Source organism: Papio anubis, chromosome 1, assembly GCF_008728515.1.
Source record: "Papio anubis isolate 15944 chromosome 1, Panubis1.0, whole genome shotgun sequence".
NCBI lineage: Eukaryota > Metazoa > Chordata > Mammalia > Primates > Cercopithecidae > Papio > Papio anubis.
In genome coordinates, this window is record NC_044976.1 from 88,320,209 (window position 1) to 88,339,766 (window position 19,558).

At 36.0% G+C, this 19,558-nt stretch overlaps 1 protein-coding gene across 5 annotated transcripts in view; it reads left to right on the forward strand.

Moving 5' to 3' along the window:
- Positions 1–19,558, forward strand: part of ZNF326 (zinc finger protein 326) — a 36,048-nt gene that overhangs the window by 5,971 nt on the left and 10,519 nt on the right. The window contains exons 3-8 of one of the 5 annotated variants that reach the window (XM_003892170.5): positions 5,428–5,463; positions 5,558–5,669; positions 7,766–8,171; positions 10,532–10,730; positions 13,881–13,992; positions 18,082–18,229. In XM_003892170.5, the coding sequence (XP_003892219.1) occupies positions 5,428–5,463; positions 5,558–5,669; positions 7,766–8,171; positions 10,532–10,730; positions 13,881–13,992; positions 18,082–18,229 (1,013 nt within the window). Of the gene's footprint in view, positions 1–5,427; positions 5,518–5,557; positions 5,670–7,765; positions 8,172–10,531; positions 10,731–13,880; positions 13,993–18,081; positions 18,230–19,558 lie in introns of all 5 variants that reach the window. The other 4 variants (XM_021943868.2, XM_021943877.2, XM_017944475.3 and 1 more) reach the window with 4 other exon arrangements.

Consider the following 19,558-nt stretch of genomic DNA (forward strand, 5'->3'; position numbering starts at 1 on the left):
GAACAGATGATTTTTTGCTGAGCAATCTTAAGACAAGGTTAGAGTGTTGAGATGTAGCCAGAAAGCATTGAAAATCAAAGATAATTTGCTTATATATCAGAAGCAATAGCAAGTGAAGACCTGAAAAAGTTGAGGGAGTAAACAGTGCAGGTTCAGGGGAATGAGCATTCCAGGCAGAGGGAACAGCAGCTGCCAAAATGGGTATACACTTTGTGTTCTAGAAACATCAAGGGACCTGGTGGTGTAGGAGTGGAGTGAACAGGGGTGTATAAAATTGATAATGAAGTTAAGAGGTGATGAGGCAGATCATGTAGGGCAGGGTTTCTCAAATTTCTTACATTTTGGACTGAGTAATTTTTTGTTGTAGGGGGATGTCCTGTGCATCGTAGAACTTTTAACAGCCTCCTTGGCCTCTATATGCTAGATGTCAGTATCATCTGCCCCCTAGTTGTGACATCCAAAAATGTTTCAGACATGGCCAATGTCCCCAGGGGGTGCAAAATCTCCCCTAGTTAAAACCACTGGTATAGGTTCTTATGTGTTATTTTAAGCTTTGGCTTTAACTTGGAATAAGAGGAAGCCATTGGAGGTTACTGAGCATTGAACATGATTGAACTTACATTTTATCAGAATTATTCTGGCTATTGTCTTCAGAATAAACAGCAAAGGAGCAAAAGTGGAGCAGGAAAACCAGTTAGGAGACTTTTGCAATAACTTAGGTGGTAGATGCTGGTATCTTGTAGTAGGCTGCTGGTAGTGTAGAGTTGCTAAAAAGTAGTCCCACTCAAGACTTAATGTCACATAGCTAGTTATTTTGGTCATAGGTCAGTTTTTAATTTTTTTTTTTTTTTTTTTTTTTAAGACGGAGTTTCTCTCTTGTGGCCCAGGCTAGAGTGCAGTGGCGCCATCTCAGCTCACTGCAACCTCCGCCTCATGGATTCAAGCGATTCTCCTGGCTCAGCCTCCTGAGTAGCTGGGATTACAGGCTCCTACCACCACGCCTGGCTAATTTTTTTTGTATTTTTTAGTAGAGACGGAGTTTTACCATGTTGGTCAGACTGGTCTTGAACTCCTGACCTCAGCTGATCCACCTACCTTGACCTCCCAAAGGGTTGGGATTACAGGTGTGAGCCACCTTGCCCAGCCCATAGGTCAGTTTTTCCCCCAGTATTTTGCAGCTGCTTCTTTGTGTTTTAATTAAAAATGAGCTTTAGCATTTTTGAGCATGTATTTGATTTAAATTATTAGGTCAGTTTTATTTTTGTTGGTAACTTACTTTCATTTAAGAGATACTACTATGTTCTCACAGTTTTATTTTTAAAAGGGATTTTAAAATTCATTTTGGTGACTGGAAGAAAAATTTATATAAAAGCAGTCATCTTACAGAATCTATAGCCCTATAACTGCACTGTATACAATATAAAGACTTTTCCTCCTGTTCTATGAGCAATCAACCGGAATCATTGCTATATAAAAGTAGCTTTATTAATTTTTGTACATTTCAGAGTATCTAACACATGCATGGTTAGTGTGCAATAAATGTTAATAATTTTGATTTTAGTGAAATAAAAATAGAATAAAAACTGAAGGTTTTAGTATTCAAAGGCAGCCAATGCTAACTCAAAATAGAAACTAGCAGAAATAAAACATAAGATTTTTTCCTCTGTGTACCTGATTAAACATAATCTTATTTTTAAATAGGCCTTAGAGGAAAACTTTCCATTTTTAAAACTTTATTTTAATCTTAGAATTATCCTCTAATATATGAGCATAAATTTACTATATACTTACCAACTTTATCACAAAAAATAACTGTTTTATTAATCTGGGACTGTGTTGTCCAGTTTGGTAGCTGCTAACTACATGTTCCTATTTAACACTTAAAACATGGATTGTCTGAATTGAGGTGCTCTGTAAGTGTAAATTACACACCAGATTTGAAGTCTTCAAATGAAAAAAGCAGTAAAATATCTCCATATGTTTTGTATATTGATAAACTTTTTGTACTGTTATATTAAAACCCATTAGTATGTCTTGTACTTTGAATGGATCTTTTTTACCATACATTATTTTGTAATATCGACATTATTTGGAAAATAGTGGTTTTTATATAAAATGCAGATTTTCCAAATATTGATAGGTTTTATGGCACAATATTTAAAAAATCATATTCAGTAATACCACCACCAGCCTTATCAGAAAGTCTATAAGTATTGGGAAGCTGTCAAGCTCAAAGTGGTAGATACAACTTTTAAAAAATTCTGATGTTCACTTGAAAGCATGAATTTTATCATTGACAACAAATAATGTCAGCTGTTTTTGTTAAAACAATGGTTTCACTTAGTTCATTTTTTTTTTTTCTTTGAGACGAGTCTGGCTCTGTTGCCCAGTCTGGTGTTCAGTGGCGCGATCTCAGCTCACTGCAAGCCCCGCCTCCCGGGTTCACGCCATTCTCCTGTCTCAGCCTCCGGAGTAACTGGGACTACAGGCGCCCGCCGCCATGCCTGGCTAATTTTTTGTATTTTTAGTAGAGACGAGGTTTCACCGTGTTCGCCAGGATGGTCTCCATCTCCTGACCTCGTGATCCGCCCGCTTCGGCCTCCCAAAGTGCTGGGATTACAGGCGTGAGCTACCACGCCAGGTCACACTTAGTTCATTTTTAAGAAAATATCTGCCAAATGCCCAAATCTGAAAACCATCGTATTTGTCTGTCAGTCTTTCTAGTAAAAAGAGTGTTCCTTGTAAAAAGTGGCTGATTTAATTCACAAACCAAACACTTGCACAATAGCTTTTCCTGGGAGAGCTATGGTACTTTGGTAGGCAGCCAAATTGCTTGATATGTTTTCCCTTTCATTACAGAGAATATAAAAAAAGGTGTACTTTGGCCGGGCGCGGTGGCTCAAGCCTGTAATCCCAGCACTTTGGGAGGCCGAGACGGGCGGATCACAAGGTCAGGAGATCGAGACCATCCTGGCTAACCGCAGTGAAACCCGTCTCTACTAAAAAAAAAAAACACAAAAAAATTAGCGAGTGAGGGTGCAAGCGCCTGTGGTCTAGCTACTCGGGAGGCTGAGGCAGGAGAATAGCGGGAACCAGGAAGTGAGCTTACAGTGAAGCTGAGATCCCCAGCCTGCACTCAAGCCCTGAAGCTGACAAGCGAGACTCCGTCTCAAAAAAAAAAAAAAAAAGTGTACTTAAAGGTCATGTTTTAATAAAATTGATAATTCTTACTGCTTCGTCAAGGACATTCTGAGGAGAAATTGGCATTTGTATTTTATTATTTTTACTGTGAGCGTGTAATGTTAAAGAATGTAATGACGCCGGGCGCGGTGGCTCAAGCCTGTAATCCCAGCACTTTGGGAGGCCGAGACGGGTGGATCACGATGTCAGGAGATCGAGACCATCCTGGCTAACACGGTGAAACCCCGTCTCTACTAAAAAATACAAAAAACTAGCCGGGCGAGGTGGCGGGCGCCTGTAGTCTCAGCTACTCAGGAGGCTGAGGCAGGAGAATGGCGTAAACCCGGTAGGCGGAGCTTGCAGTGAGCTGAGATCCAGCCACTGTACTCCAGCCTGGGCGACAGAGAGAGACTCCGTCTCAAAAAAAAAAAAAAAAAAAAAAGAATGTAATGACTACCAGTACAATCTGTTGCCACTGCCTTGATCTGTGCTAGGTCACCAGCATTTTTATTCATCAGTGCTTTTGCACCTTCTGTGCAAGTGTCAACTCTGTGAAAAAGGCAAATAATGTTCAGGTGTTATTTATGAAAATATTTTGACCTTGTGGATCCCCAGAAAGGTTCTCAGCAACTCCCAGTGGTCAGCAGCTGCCTTGACAACTGCTGTTCTAAGATAAAAATTGGACTTTACCACAGGACTAGTAAATTTAAGATGAGGCCACAAATGGCAGAGTAAGGCAGAGTATCACAAGCACCACGTGAGAGTTATAGGCTTTTGTGCCTATAACATTCAGAAGAAAGATGACACTCAGCTGAGAGAGTATCAGTAAAAGTTTTCTTGAATGTATTAGTATTTGAAATGGACTTTAAAAGATTAGAAAGTTTCAGTAGGCCGCTCTTTAGGGTAGTAGAGGAAAATATTTCATGTAGAAGTGATAGCATGAGACTAGACAAGAGGATATGTATGGAATTTTGGGAAAATCATTTCATCTCTTTGGACTTCAGTTCCTCATGTCTATACAATGAGAGGATTGATTTTGAACATTTAGGTTGCTACTAGGTTTAAAGTTGGATGACTTTGAGTACTAGTTTTATAAAGTTGTTATTGTTGTCATTATTATTATTGTTAGGACTAGAGATATTTAAATGATTATATAAAATTTAATGTTTTAAAAATGTAAATTAAGGTATTTACTCTGTGTGTACCATTGTATTTATTTGTGTATCACATTTGGGGAGGATAGTAATGAGGGATTTTTAAAGTACTTTATAGAAAACAAATTCTAAATGTTTGTTTTACTTTCTGATTTTTATAGTCATCCTAAATTGATTTTGTTACCTCTCTTGTTGTATTTATTTTTCATATCAGAGGTTGGCATATAGGCAGAATTGCAGTGTAATAAAATAGACAATATGCTTATTGTGTCTTAGTTTTTTTTTTTTTTTTTTTTTAGTGTTCACATTGCTAGAATTTGCATTCATTTGTTGAGTCATCATTTATAGGCACAGTGCCATAGATTGGTCTCACTCTGTGATTTTACTTTTTAAAAATGTCTATTTCAATTACTGTGAACAAGGCTAATTGGAAACGTGGCTGCTTCTGAGTTTTCAGACATTTAGAGAGGAGTTAGATGCATAAAACAAGTATAGTCTACTGCTGTCATATAGGACAAAAATTGCCCCTTTGACATTATTAAATGCTGACTTCTCAAGAATAGGAATTATGTATCATTAATTATATATGCTATAGTACTTAATACAAGGCCTTATAGTAGTCCCCTAGTCAAATAAATATTGGTTAAATTGAAAATAATTCTGTGGCCAGGTGCAGTGACTCATGCCTGTAATCCCAGCACTTTGGGAGGCCAAGGCGGGTGGATTGTTTGAGCCCAGGAGCTCAAAACCAGCCTGGGCAACACGATGAAAGCCCATCTCTATCAAAAATACAAAAATTAGCCAGTCTCATAACCAGTCTCAAAAGAAAATCAAAAAAGAAATAATTCTAATGTAGAACTTTTAGTTGAAAATATGTTTTCCTTTGAAATATCAGGCTTTTTTTTTAAGCAAATTTGATTTAGTAGCTTCTCATCTTTGTGTTTTTCCCTTCAGCATTTAGTGTGAATTTAGTTTAAATGTTAATGGTAAATTATTATCTCAGGAGATAGATAGGAATATCTTGTGTTTTGTGCAAAGATCCCTGAAGAAAATGGTGTATTTTACTGACAATTTCTTATTGACTCTCTTTTAGGAATGGATCGTGATTATGGCCCTGGATCTTACGGAGGTCTGACATTCAAGGATATTTATCTAAAAATTCTTCTTTTGAGTGCCAGTAAAGGTGAGCATCATATAACTTTTTTCTTTTTAAACTCTTATAGGGATGGATCGTGACTATGGCCATGGATCCTATGGGGGTCAGAGATCCATGGAGTCCTACCTAAACCAGTCATATGGCATGGACAATCACAGTGGTGGTGGTGGGGGTAGCAGGTAAATTGCTTAATCATTTGGCCAAATAATTAGACAACTATAAGATTCTGGATATATTAAGTATTCTTTAGGCATGTTATGATACTTGAACTTCACTGTTTGCTATTGAATCATCACCTTAAATGTTTAAAGGTGTTAATTAATGGGATAAAATTTAAATTAGGATTACTGGCAGACATTATTTTAGGAAAACACCAGATAACTATATCATGTCAATACAATAGAGTAAGATACTCTGTTTTTAGCAGTGAACTTTTTAAAAATTCTTTTACTTCTAACTTCTTGTCAATCAAAATATCCTGAAAAATGATATTAAAATGTTATTGAAAATATTATTTATGAAGCTTTTTCTTAATAATTAAAAAAAATCTTTTCTAATGTGGGGTGCTATGTAAATTAGCAAAGCAGTCTAACTAGAATGGATTTTACTGAAACAGTCTAACATTTGCTTTCTAAGAAACATTCAAGACATATTCCTTTAATTCTAATTTTAAAGGAAGAGCATATTGCAATAATAAAATATTTTTAAAATTATGTTCAGGTTATTTATTGACAGGTACTACTTACACCAAAGCACTTGTGCTCTAGGCTAGGAGCATTGTATTAAAGCCATGAATACTATACCTTTTACTAGTCTAGATTGTATTTATACTGTTACTACTGTATAAAGCTTAAACCTACTTAAACAACTACAAGCTTTAAGGTTGACCATATTTCAGGAGAAGGGGTGTCTGCTTTTTGAGGCACAAAGGTTCCTGCTGAATATAAGTAAAACTAGTTAGTAGACATGTGAAACAGTCATCCTTCTTCATAAATTGAAGGATCCGGATTCCTTAATGATGGACTGAATGATGCTTACTTTCCTTCTTTCTGCTTCCAGTGTGCCACTATGATTTATAGTAAAGAAAAATTAAGAAACTGAACAGTTGCAACTATTTTGCTTATGTGACAGATGTTTTGAAAAATGTAGTTGGAAATAGGAATAATTTTTATATGGTTACTAGGATTCAGAAGTAAATACTACCTTCTATTTAGTGATCTGTAAATAATTGAAGTAATGTAACACTTAATGTTTTAATATGTCAGTTATTGCCCTTTTATATTGTGAATGTAATGTGCATAAGCTATTTCTGTAGATGTTATTGTTTTATCTCGTGTAATTGTGGGTCTTTATAAAATTGTGTTGTAAGATATCAAGCAACTTTTGTAATCCATGCTTTGGGTTTGTGAGAAGGAAGATGATTTATTTCTTCTGTTAACTCTCTTAAAACCTCGAGGAGACTGTGTGCTCCCTTTTTAAGGATAGTTTTATGTGATAATTTCCTGAAGGATATAATTTTTCAAATAATTGAATATATTATAAGATGTATTCTTTTTCATCTGCCTTGAAAATTCATATGCAGAGGGTATATGTTGGTGATCTTTTATGTTTTATCTGTTTATCCTTCTAGATTTGTTAGATTTTCTAGTCTACAAGTAAAAAGTGATTGAGGATTGATTAATTGACCTTGGCTGAAGTTTGGCAGATTGTCAAATTTTTATAACCAGAGATAATTCCCCAAATTTTGACTCCTACAGACACAATGAAGCAGTTTGTGATATAGATTATTGGGAGTGCAAAAGGATCTCTCTGTGTCACAAATAACCTACATCTAAGTAGACTTCAGTTTGTGTCCTTATTGAAAGCCAAAATGTTGTAAATGTTTTGTAATTTTTAATAATAGAGATAGATTCAAAAACGTTTGAATAGTTTGTGAACTTTAGCAAATGACCTTTTCCAAGACTAGGGCTGGGCTTAAATAATGACAGACAAATCTTTTCTTCTTCATAAAATAGAAAAGCTGCTAAGAAGCAGATTTTTAAGCTAAGTTTTACTAAACTCAATTCATGTTTAGAATCTGACTCAGATAGCTTTCTATCTGGTCTCACGTTGAACTGCCCAGCCCTAATCAAGTGTGAACAAAAGTAGAACTGTGCAAACCAGTATGGTATAAATGAATTTTAGTTGATAAATGTCATCTGATAATTTGTCTTTTGAATTGTCTAACATTAGTAAGCTTACTTTTGTTTTTTCCCTCACTGTGCAACTTTTCCAGGTTTGGACCTTATGAGTCTTACGACTCCAGGTCTTCTCTGGGTGGGCGAGATCTGTACAGATCTGGCTATGGTTTTAATGAACCCGAACAAAGCCGCTTCGGAGGTAGTTATGGTGGTCGATTTGAGAGCTCCTACCGGAATAGCCTTGACTCTTTCGGAGGTAGAAACCAGGGCGGGTCTAGCTGGGAAGCACCTTACTCCCGTTCAAAATTGAGGCCTGGGTTTATGGAGGACAGAGGAAGAGAGAATTACTCTTCCTACAGCAGTTTTTCTTCACCCCATATGAAGCCTGCACCTGTAGGCTCTCGGGGGAGAGGAACGCCTGCTTATCCTGAAAGTACGTTTGGAAGCAGAAACTATGATGCTTTTGGAGGACCATCAACAGGCAGAGGCCGAGGCCGAGGAGTAAGTACAACAGAATCTTTTCAGATTCTTTTCACTAGTCACTCTTTTAAACCCTTTCAAGACCATCGCTTTCAACTAGAATAAACACTGTTCATCCCAGTGTATTTTGAAGCAAAAGCTGAGTCATAAACATAATTTTTAGGTTGACTGTAAAAGTTTTTCCAGCACCTCAGAAAATAAGTGGCAGTTTGAGATGATCATAAAGTTGTGCCAAATCTCCCTTTATTAAAAAGGTGAGGCTGTTAGGTTTGGTCTAAAAGGGGTTAAAAGGAGTTGCATTTTTCCTTGTAAACACTAGCAGTTTTGCTGGTGGAATAGTTTGTGGATTATTGTGAAAGGTCACTGAACCCTTTTTGAGTTTTTGAGTAGGTTAAAGGTGCAATGTATGATAAAATGTTTATACTTTGTTGCTAAACTCTAGCAAGTAGAATTTCTTCAAAGCTCCATGTTTCACATTAAACACAAGAGACTAAAAGTTGATGGTAGATCAGGATAGCTTAGCCATGTTTATGTGGTGAAGAAGTTGATGTGTATAATAGATTGTACAATGATTTGTGGTCAGTGTAATTTTGCTAACTCACTCTTACAATATGTCCAATTGCTGGTTGTTTAATTTTCCCTCGTGTTACTAGTTTTACTCTTGAGAAATAATTTTCACCTGTACAGATACGTTTATGATTTCTTCTTAGGAAGTAATATTTTGTAAATTATTGCTTAAATGAGTAAATATATATACTAGTCTACAATTGTTTAACGTTAGGGTGCATAGTGTAAACATTATGCTTTATGTTCTTAGGTCACTTGATTGACATGAAATTTTACCTAGTAAGTGTGTGTAGATTGTGGGGTTGTTATATAGTCTGATCATTTAAAGAGTGTTGTGTTTTTGTTATAATGTAAGAATCCTTTTAAGTCAGCTGCTCTTAATATTTTCTTTGCAGAGGAAAGTATTTCTAGTAAAAAATGTAGTAGGATACATACACGTTTTTGACTGGTTATTAACCTTTGGTGTGTCAGTGTAGCTTGTTATACTTGTGTAGAAATTTTGCATTTTTAACAGTTACTCTTTACTTATGTAAAAATGCATTGCACCTTTAATGTGTAATTAAGGAAGATTTTCCTGATATGACTTTTTAAATTACCTGGAAACACAGCTAGGTTAGCTAGGCATTCCTAAGCATAGTATACAAATGTAAGCAACTGATACATTACAGTCCCACTATACTTCATGATCATAGGTTAATTGAAAATAGTTGGGATGACAGGCTTTGGGTTTTGAATTGAAAATCCATTCTAGTTTGAAAATTTGGAAAACACTTAATATTTTCCATGCTGTATATTATTTTAGGCAAAGTGTGTTTTCTTAATGAGGCTTCAAAAGTAAATTTCGTTTTCATAATAGTAAAGCAAGTATTCTTGTACTTTGTATTTACCATTCTAGTCTGAATGGACTTTTCTTTCTTTCCTTCTGTTAGTGAAGTAGATGAGCCAATAGGACCTACATTTTAAATCTTCACTTGTACAATTTCCCTTGGGTCCTTCTCTTCAGATTACTCCTCCATCTTTATCTTCTAAAAGTAAGATTAGCAGAATAAATTTCTGTGGACATGTGGCCTCTTGGTGTAGATTTGGATAATGACAAGAGAAGAGGAAGGGACACAAAGAGTCGTTTGGTTGCATGACTCTTCATCTGTAAACTTTTGTTTCTTGGGCTTCGGGGTCAGAAAATGTTTCTCTAGGTAAGAATGTGAATGGAACGTCAGATGCAATTCTTTATCTGAAGTGTGTCTTGGAAGTTGATGCATGGTTATGCTTTAACTCTCCTATTTCATACTAATGTTCCATCTCGCCTTCTCATTCCCTTTTTCAACAGGGAGAATACTAAATGATTTCTGGATCTTTTTTACTTCAAACTACAAATATGGTCTTCTTTGTGTATCTTAGTTTTAAGCCAGGTTTTAGTAAAATAAAGATTTCTTTTAGGGTCTTTTCATGGGAAAACATCAATTAGGAACTCTGAAGAGGAGTTGTCAGAGAGTTGTACAAGTGGTAACATTTGGACAGGCACATATGTTGTCTATAATCTCAAGTAATTTTGAAATGTGAAAGTAAAAACATAGGTAGCAAATATTCATTATTTGTTCTACTGGAAATAAAAATACTAATTCAATGGTTTTGAGTTTATGTAATAATTTACAGAGTTTTTCAATGTGTTTTTTCAGAATGGACATGTAAAATTTAGTTACATTCCAGGGAATTTTCAGGTGAAAATTAGTAGATAGTTAACGTGAAAATTTGATATGAATTCATAGTTTTTCTTGGGCAATATGCTAATACTTATTGATTTCACAAATTTACAGCATATGGGTGATTTTGGAAGCATTCATAGACCTGGAATTGTTGTTGACTATCAAAACAAATCCACCAATGTGACAGTTGCTGCTGCAAGAGGAATAAAGAGAAAAATGATGCAGCCGTTTAATAAGCCCAGTGGAACCTTTATCAAGAAACCCAAACTAGCAAAACCTATGGAGAAGATAAACCTCAACAAATCACCCAGTAAGTAAGAAAACATAATTGCTATGATTCAGGATACTTTTTATTTTTTTTAATTCCATACTTTTAGGTAATTTTTTCATGTTTATATACCAAAACTACTTAACAATTGTGATTGTAGAAATTAGATCTGTAAATTCCCTATTGCAGTTAATAATTGGTCATGAATACCCAAAGATACTTTAAAAATGTACATACCCTGGTCCATTCCTTTTTCCTGAATCCTGTGTGGTTGTGTATCAAACCCTCTACAGCTGAGGAAACAGGCATAGGATAGATAAATAATTTGCTGCCTAGGTCAAACAACCAGTAAATGGTAATGCCAGGATATATTCCAGAGCAAGTAATGCTCTAGAAATCCTGTTCTTAAACCTCCCTATGATTGTAACAGAAATTTGCTTTGTATTCATTTTTCCCTTTTATTTTAAAATAACTTTTTTCCCTGATTATAACATTATAGACATTTTATTATGTAATATTTGAAAAAACTGAAATTGCAATGTTAGATTCTTTCCTCAACATATATTTTCTATAATATAAAATTTGAGAAAAGTTTAAAAATTGTACTTAAATAACTTTCTCATCATGCCTTATTGTTTAATAAGAAACAATATTCTGAAATTTCTGGAATTCCTGAAATTCTGGAAACCTGATACTAAGCAGAGTATGTGTTGTGGGGATACCTTTAACAATGTGTCAGTTGATAGACTGTTATATATCAAATCTGAAATTTTATTAGGTGTTACTATAATAGAAAATCCAGTTGATTCTCTTGGGACCTATTTCAAAGATGTATTTTGCGTGTATAGTTAAATATTGCAAAAGTTTGATAAAGAAACTGATTTGCCATTAAAGCAGATAATATGTATCCCTCCCCCATACCCTCTTTTTTATATAACAAAACTTGAGAATAGTGTTGTATAGCTAAGAATGAAACTCAGATTCTTTAATTAAATTATGGCTTCTCTGTCAGGTGTAAAATGGGCATTTAAAAAGATGATTGCTGAATTTTCCTCAATACAAGGTCTTGCTATGCTGTAGTATAGACTATGTGACTTTATAGAAAATTAGTAGGGAAGGAACCCTATTCTGTCACTTGGCTAGAAGTATAACATGTCATAGTTTTAGCATATGAAAGGAAGATTAAATTACTTATTTGAGGTAATATATAAATAAGTAGATTTTTCCAAGGCCATCTAAAAGGATAAGCAGTGCATAAAAGGAAAAATTTAAGGGCAAATCGTTAAGTTTTTTTTTTTTTTAAGTATAAAGTTAAATGTATTACAAGAAGGAACCTGCTCACAATGAGATACCACTCCATACCCACTGGGATAGTCATAATAATAAAAGGAAAATAACAGGTGTTGACAAGGATATGGGGAAATTGGAACCTTCACACATTACTGATGGGAATGTAAAGCAGTGAAGCCACTGTGGGAAGCAGATTGGTGCTTCCTGAAACAATTAAACATAGACTGTCCATATAATCCAGCAATTCTACTTCTAGGTGTTCTTCCACTCCAAAGAATTTAAAATAGTATTCAAACAAAAACTTATTTATTTATTTATTTTTATTTTTGAGACAGGATCTCACTCTGTTGCCCGGGCTGGAGTGCAGTGGCGCAGTCTTGGCTCGCTGCAACCTCCGCCCCTGGGTTCAAGCAATTCTCATTCCTCAGCCTCCTGAGTAATTAGGACTACAGATATGCACCACCACGCCCAGTTAATTGTTGCATCTTGAGTAGAGATGGTTTTGCCATGTTGTCCAGGCTGGTCTCGAACTCCTGGCTTCAAGTGATCCATCCGCCTCAGCCTCCCAAAGTGCTAAGATTACAGGCATGAGCCACTGTGCCTGGCCCAAACAAAAATTTATATATGAATGTTTATAGTAGCATTATTCATAGTAGTCAAAAGGTAGAAACTATTGAAATACACATCAACAGATGAATGGTTTTAAAAATGTGGAATATTCATATAATGGAATATTATTAAACCATAAAAAAGAAGGAAGTACTTACTAATACATGGCACAACGTGGGTGAGCTGTGAAAACATGCTAAATAAAAGTCAGACCAAAAAGGCAACAGACAGGATGATTCTAGGTATATGAAATACCTAGAGTAGGCAAATCCGTAGATCAGAAAGCAGATTAGTGGTTACCAGGGCCTTAGGGTAGGGTTGAAATGGGGAGTGACTGCTTTATGGGTTGATGAAAAGTTCTGTAACTAGATAGTGGAGATGGTTGCATAACTTTGTGAATGTACTTAATGCCATTGAATTGCACATTTTAAAATGGTTAAACTAGTAAATCTTATGTTTTGTGTATTTTATCACAATAGAGAATTTTTTTTTGAGACGGAGCCTCGCTCTGTCCCCCAGGTTGGAGTGCAGTGGCCAGATCCCAGCTCACTGCAAGCTCCGCCTCCCAGGTTTACGCCATTCTCCTGCCTCAGCCTCCCGAGTAGCTGGGACTACAGGCGCCCGCCACCTCACTGTGCTAGTTTTTTGTATTTTTTAGTAGAGACGGGGTTTCACCATGTTAGCCAGGATGGTCTCGATCTCCTGACCTCGTGATCCACCCGTCTCGGCCTCCCAAAGTGCTGAGATTACAGGCTTGAGCCACTGCGCCCGGCCTACAATAGACACTTTTTTAAAAAAAGAGAACAAATGTGCTTTTATTTTGGAGATTATAAATTTTAAGAAACTTTCCGAGAGCTCCTACAATATGAATATGAGTTCTTGCATCCAGGTCTCTGCAGTGTTTACTGGACTTCCATTTTCATGCTGGGGCAGGTTGCTTTAGTGTTTCCCAAAGTATATGGTGCCCAAGATAATTTTAGGTGATAAGGATATTATTGCTTAGAATAAGGATAGGACAAATGAGCAGATTTAAAGAAAATTATGTAGCAAATAATCACATAGATGACAAGCAGATATGACGGAATTTGTGATGATGGTATTCAAATGAATGAAGTTAATTTAGTGAAGTTTAAGAAATACTGGATAGTCTCAAACTCCGATTTTTTGAGTGAGTTCAATTTTAGATTACAATCACTAAGTAAACCTCATAAGTATATACTTTATGAACTGATGATTGGAAAGAGAGAATGGAAAAATGAATTTTAGTTTTTACTTTTTTGTGTGATATCCTAGCAAAAACTGATCCTAAAAATGAAGAGGAAGAAAAGCGACGAATTGAGGCTCGGAGAGAGAAACAAAGGCGCAGAAGAGAAAAAAACAGTGAGAAATATGGAGATGGATACAGGTTTGTGCTTAGAGTCAGAAAATTAGGCTCATTAAAAAATGATTACCTAGAAAAGGCAAACACATCAATTGTAATGTGAAAAAGTTCTTAAGATTCAAATGAAAAGGCTTGTTCAAAGATATAGAGGAATGCTTTTGATTTTTGATATTTATATGTAATCACTACTTAGAAAACATAAGAAAAAAGGCATTCTATTTATAATGGCAATCCAGAAATATAAAATATCCAGAAATAATAGCATTCTTAAAAAGACGTACTTGTCATTGAGGTTTGACTATATGGAGACAGTGATTTTCATGGGCAGGAACTAAATATTACAAATATGTAAGTTCTTTCCAATCCAGATCCCAAAGGAAATTCTGAAGAAGAGTAAATGGGTAGGTACTGACTTTTTTTTTTCTTTTTTTTGAGACGGAGTCTTGCTCTGTCGCCCAGGCTGGAGTGCAGTGGCTGGATCTCAGCTCACTGCAAGCTCCGCCTCCTGGGTTTATGCCATTCTCCTGCCTCAGCCTCCTGAGTAGCTGGGACTACAGGGGCCCACCACCTCGCCTGGCTAGTTTTTTGTATTTTTTAGTAGAGACGGGGTTTCACCGTGTTAGCCAGGATGGTCTCGATCTCCTGCCCTCGTGATCCGCCCGTCTCGGCCTCCCAAAGTGCTGGAATTACAGGCTTGAGCCACCGTGCCCAGCCGGTACTGACTTTCATAGATAATCATTCATTAAAAAGCTGTAATAGTTAAAAATACGTGGTAATACACAAAACTAATTACTATACCAGAATTATTAGCCTGTGAGCAGATTGTCAGGAAGAATGTAATATTTAATAAAGAGGATATTAGAAATAAGAGGGAAATTGATTGAACAATGAAATAATAACAAAAATAAGTTTAGCGCTTCCTCATATGACACCTGGAATGAATGTAGTTAAAAAAAAAATGAAATTACAGAAAAATAAAATGTTCTGCAAGGAGATTTTTTTCCCAGGCTTAAAAGTTACAGAATAAATTACAAAGGAAATGATGAGCAGATTTGGCTAAATAAAAACTTAAAATTTGAAAGGAAAGCAAACAGACTCGGAAAATATAAACATGAGAAATGATTAATGTCCAAATTAGATTAAAACATTACCCAAATTATTTTAAAAAGTAAGAAAACTAAACTGTTTAATATTTAATATGATAAGGAAACAGCAGCTAGTAATAATTTTAAGGAAATTGTTTAAACTTAACAGTAATTTAAACTAACAATTTAAATAACAGTATGCCATTTTATTACTAAGAAATTTGATTTGCTGATTAAGGAATGGTCAAAGGACACTTACAATTTCTTGGTGACATTATAATATTATAACTACTAGAAAGCAATTTAGCAGGTTTTAAAAAAATGTCTTAATTTTTCTTAAAGCCTTGAGCCCTGAAGTTTGAGGCCAGCCTGGGCAACATGGCAAGACCTCATCTCTAAACAAAACAAAACAATCCATAAAAAGAAGAGTAGTTCTAGTTTTAAGAACTACTGCTATTTTTAGTCCTTGTGAGTTCTCTGTCCCACTCATTATCTCTTGTGATTCCTTCTTTTGGTAGAAGCAACAGTCATAGTTATATTTTGGTGTAGAAATGAATTTAAATTATCAGCCTCTTGGAGTGTAAAAATCATTTACATTATAAGATGCAATTTTTAAAATTTAATTGCCCTATGAATATTTTTCTCATTAAAAATTTCGGATCTGAATTACGTTCATGTTAACATAATCTGGATTATGTTAATGTTAATGTAATATATAAAATTGTGATTTGGAGAAAATGAAAGAACTGAACTTTCGTTTAGCTATGTTCTCTGTAACTCTAAATATAAATCTGATGATATAACCAAAAGAATGTCAACTCATAAATTATCATTGTAGGATATAATTTCTTTAAAGTAGTCTAGATTATTTTCACTTATCAGAGCAGTTTTACTTTGAGTTATGAGGATTCAAGATTGAGTAAATCACTATTCTTGTGATAGGTTCCCTTGGATATTTGAATGCTTTCAACATAATAAAGAGCATGGAAAGGTTTATACCTACCCTTAAGGGAACCTAGGGAGAAAGAGATGGATGTGTGAGAGATGTACATAAATAATAGTGTATGACGAAGGATACCAGAAGGGAAGTACAATGTAGTCTCATGAGAAATAACTTCTAATGAGGAGTGTAGGAGGCCAAGCGTGGTAGCTCATGCCTGTAATTCCAGCACTTTGGGAGGCCAAGATGGGTGGATTGCTTGAGCCTAGGAGTTCAAGACCAGCTTGGGCAACATGGTGAAACCTTATTTCTACAAAAAATACAAAAATTAGCCAGGTGTGGTGGCATGTGGCTGTGGTCCCAGCCACTTGGGAGGCTGAGGTGGGAGGATAGCTTGAGCTTGGGAGGTGGAGGTTGCAGTGAGTTGAGTTCGCACCACTGCACTCTATGGCCTGGGCAACAGAGCAAGACTCTGTCTCGAAAAATAAGTAAATAAGGGTGCAGGGAAATCAGGGGAGGTGACCATGATGGACGTGGTATTTGAATTGATCTGGGAATGGTAGGGTTACAGGAGGAGTTGTGAGAGGCAGCCCAGGTAGAGGCCATGGCTTGCCATCCAAGCAAATAAATAGGAATGTGTTATTGTTATTTAGAAAATTGAAAGCAGTGTAGATTGAAGTGACTCTAATGGGATGAAAGGTATAATCTAATTTAAACATTTAATGGAGACATGCTGTGCCAGATATTATTAAAGGTATTGGTGAGTAAGCCAAAAAGGACAGATTAGGAAATTTCCTGGATGGCAGCAAAAACATTTTTGTCTTTGTTTTTTGAGCTTACAGAGCTAATGAAGCCCTTTGAGCAGTAATGTGCTCTTACCTGCTATAGGAAGTAACAATAATTAATTGAGTAATTGTGTGTTAGGAAATGTTCTAAGGGCTTTGTATGCATTAATTTTTAAAAATCCTCAGACACCTCTGTGAGCGTTCTCATCTCAATGTAAGAAAGCCAAGGCCTAGAGAAGTCAAGTAACTTGCCCAAGATCGCAAAATGGAATTAGAATATGAACTCGGCAGTTGGCTCCAGAGCTCATACTCTCAACCAGGAAAATAAATCTAGTAGCATTGCAAAGAATTAATTGGAAAATGGAGACTGGAGACAGAAACCAGTTACGTGACTGCTAGCATAATTCAAGGAAAAGAAAATAACGTAAGATAGAAACAGTTATGCTGGGCACAGTGGCTCACACCTGTAATCCCAGCACTTTGGGAGGCTGAGGCAGGCGGATCACCTGAGGTCAGGAGTTCAAGACCAGCCTGGCCAAGGTGGCAAAAACCCCATCTCTACTAAAACAGCCAGGTATGGTGGTGCATGCCTGTAGTCCCAGGTACTTGGGGGGCTGATGTGGGAGAACCGCTTGAACCCAGGAAGTGGAGGTTGTAGTGAGCTTAGATTGCACCACTGCACTCCAGTCTGGGCAACAGAGCTCCATCTCAAACAAACAAACAAAAAAAGAAACAATTAGGTGGGACTGTTCATTATGGAGTGGCTCTTGAGCTTACAGATGTATGCATTTGTCCAGTCCAGGCCTATTAATTATCCTGAAGTGAACTAGTCTTTAGAAGGCAAGACTTTTATCACCCTAGAATTCCATAGGAGTGAGTTATGATTGTCTGGTGGTGTGCCACTTTGCTTTGTTGATATGATACTACCATTGGTTTAGAAGCTTGAGGATGGAACAACATGTAAAATAAGTTGCAGAACTTTGGAACTCGATACTTCTTGAGGTTTGCTTTGGCTTTTTAATTGGTCCAGGCTTGAAGTGGATAACTTATAGATCCACTGGTTCCATTTTTCCTACCCGGAAGCTCCAAAGTGGGCCAGAAATGCAAAGTGGTGTATGGGTGCGGTCCAAATAAGTACTTAAAGAAATAGTTTTTTTAGATTTAAGCTAAGTTTAATTCAGTCATAAAATGGAAGAAAGGAAATCATTTATGTTGGTAAAATTAGTTTTAATGGTATATTCTTATGAACTCTTTATAAGTGAATAAAGTAATATTTAAAGGAAAACTTTTTTTTCTCTTACAGAATGGCATTTACGTGTTCATTTTGTAAATTTCGAACGTTTGAAGAAAAAGATATTGAACTGCATCTGGAAAGTTCTTCACATCAGGAAACATTAGATCATATACAGAAACAAACTAAATTTGATAAAGTAGTTATGGAGTTTTTGCATGTAAGTAGCTGTTTTTGAAGTGAGAAGCATTTTATTGATATGAATTTCTTATGATTTCATTTTTCACTTTCCCCATCTCTTGCATTTATGTTTCTAAAATTTTAATTTACTATTTAAAGAAAAGAGTTGCTTTAAAATTAACCCAGAATTACTTGTGAATTCCTCTATAATAGAATTTGTATTTGTTATTTCAGAAATGATTACGTTTTTCACAGTTGTTTCTGGGGGAGGTGTCGTTTAACAACTTTATTGATGTAGAGTCAGCTATCATCCGTTAACTGGAGTTGTGCTGGTTACATTCATTCATTATTTCAGTTGAGTCCTATAACAACTCATTTTTATCATGAAAGATTATGCTTAGAGCAGTTAAATGTTCAGTGCCAATGCCAGGAATTCAGAAGTACCGTAGGGGTTTGGCAAAGGGAAAGACGGTTGGGAATGTTAAGGAATGCTTAAAGAAGGGGCTTGAGCTAGACTGCTAATTGTACATAAAATTAATTTGGACAGAAGAGATGGAATTATTAGAAAGTTAAAAATACAGTGATCATCAAGTATACATATGTAACACACCTGCACGTTGTGCACATGTACCCTAGGACTTAAAGTATAATTAAAAAAAAAAAGTCAAGAAACAATAGGTGCTGGAGAGGCCGTGGAGAAACAGTAACACTTCCACACTGTTGGTGGGAATGTAAATTAGTTAAATGATTGTGGAAGACAGCATGGAGATTCCTCAAGGATCTAGAATCAGAAATACCATTTGATAGAGCAATCTCATTACTGAGTATATACCCAAAGGAATATAAATCATTCTACTATAAAGACATATGCACACATATGTCTATTGGAGCACTATTTACAATAGCGAACTAATGGAATCAACCCAAATGTCCATCACTGATAAACTGGATAAAGAAAATGTGGTACATATACACCAGGGAATACTATGCAGTCACAAAAAGGAATGAGATTATGTTCTTTGCAGGGACATGGATGAAGCTGGAAGCCATCATCCTCAGCAAACTAACATAGGAACATAAAACCAAACACCGCATCTTCTCACTCGTAAGTGGGAGTCAAACAATGAGAACACATGGACACAGGCAGTGGAACAACACACCCCGGGCCTGTTGTGGGGTTGGAGGAAAGGAGAGGGAATTTATAGGACTAGTCAATAGGGGTAACAAACTGCCATGGCACATGTATACTTATGTAACAAACCTGCACATTTTGCACATTCATCCTGCAACTAAAAGTAAAATTAAAATAAAATAAAAACACTGGCTAAAAACAACAACAAAAAAATACAGTGATCAGGCCGGGCGTAGT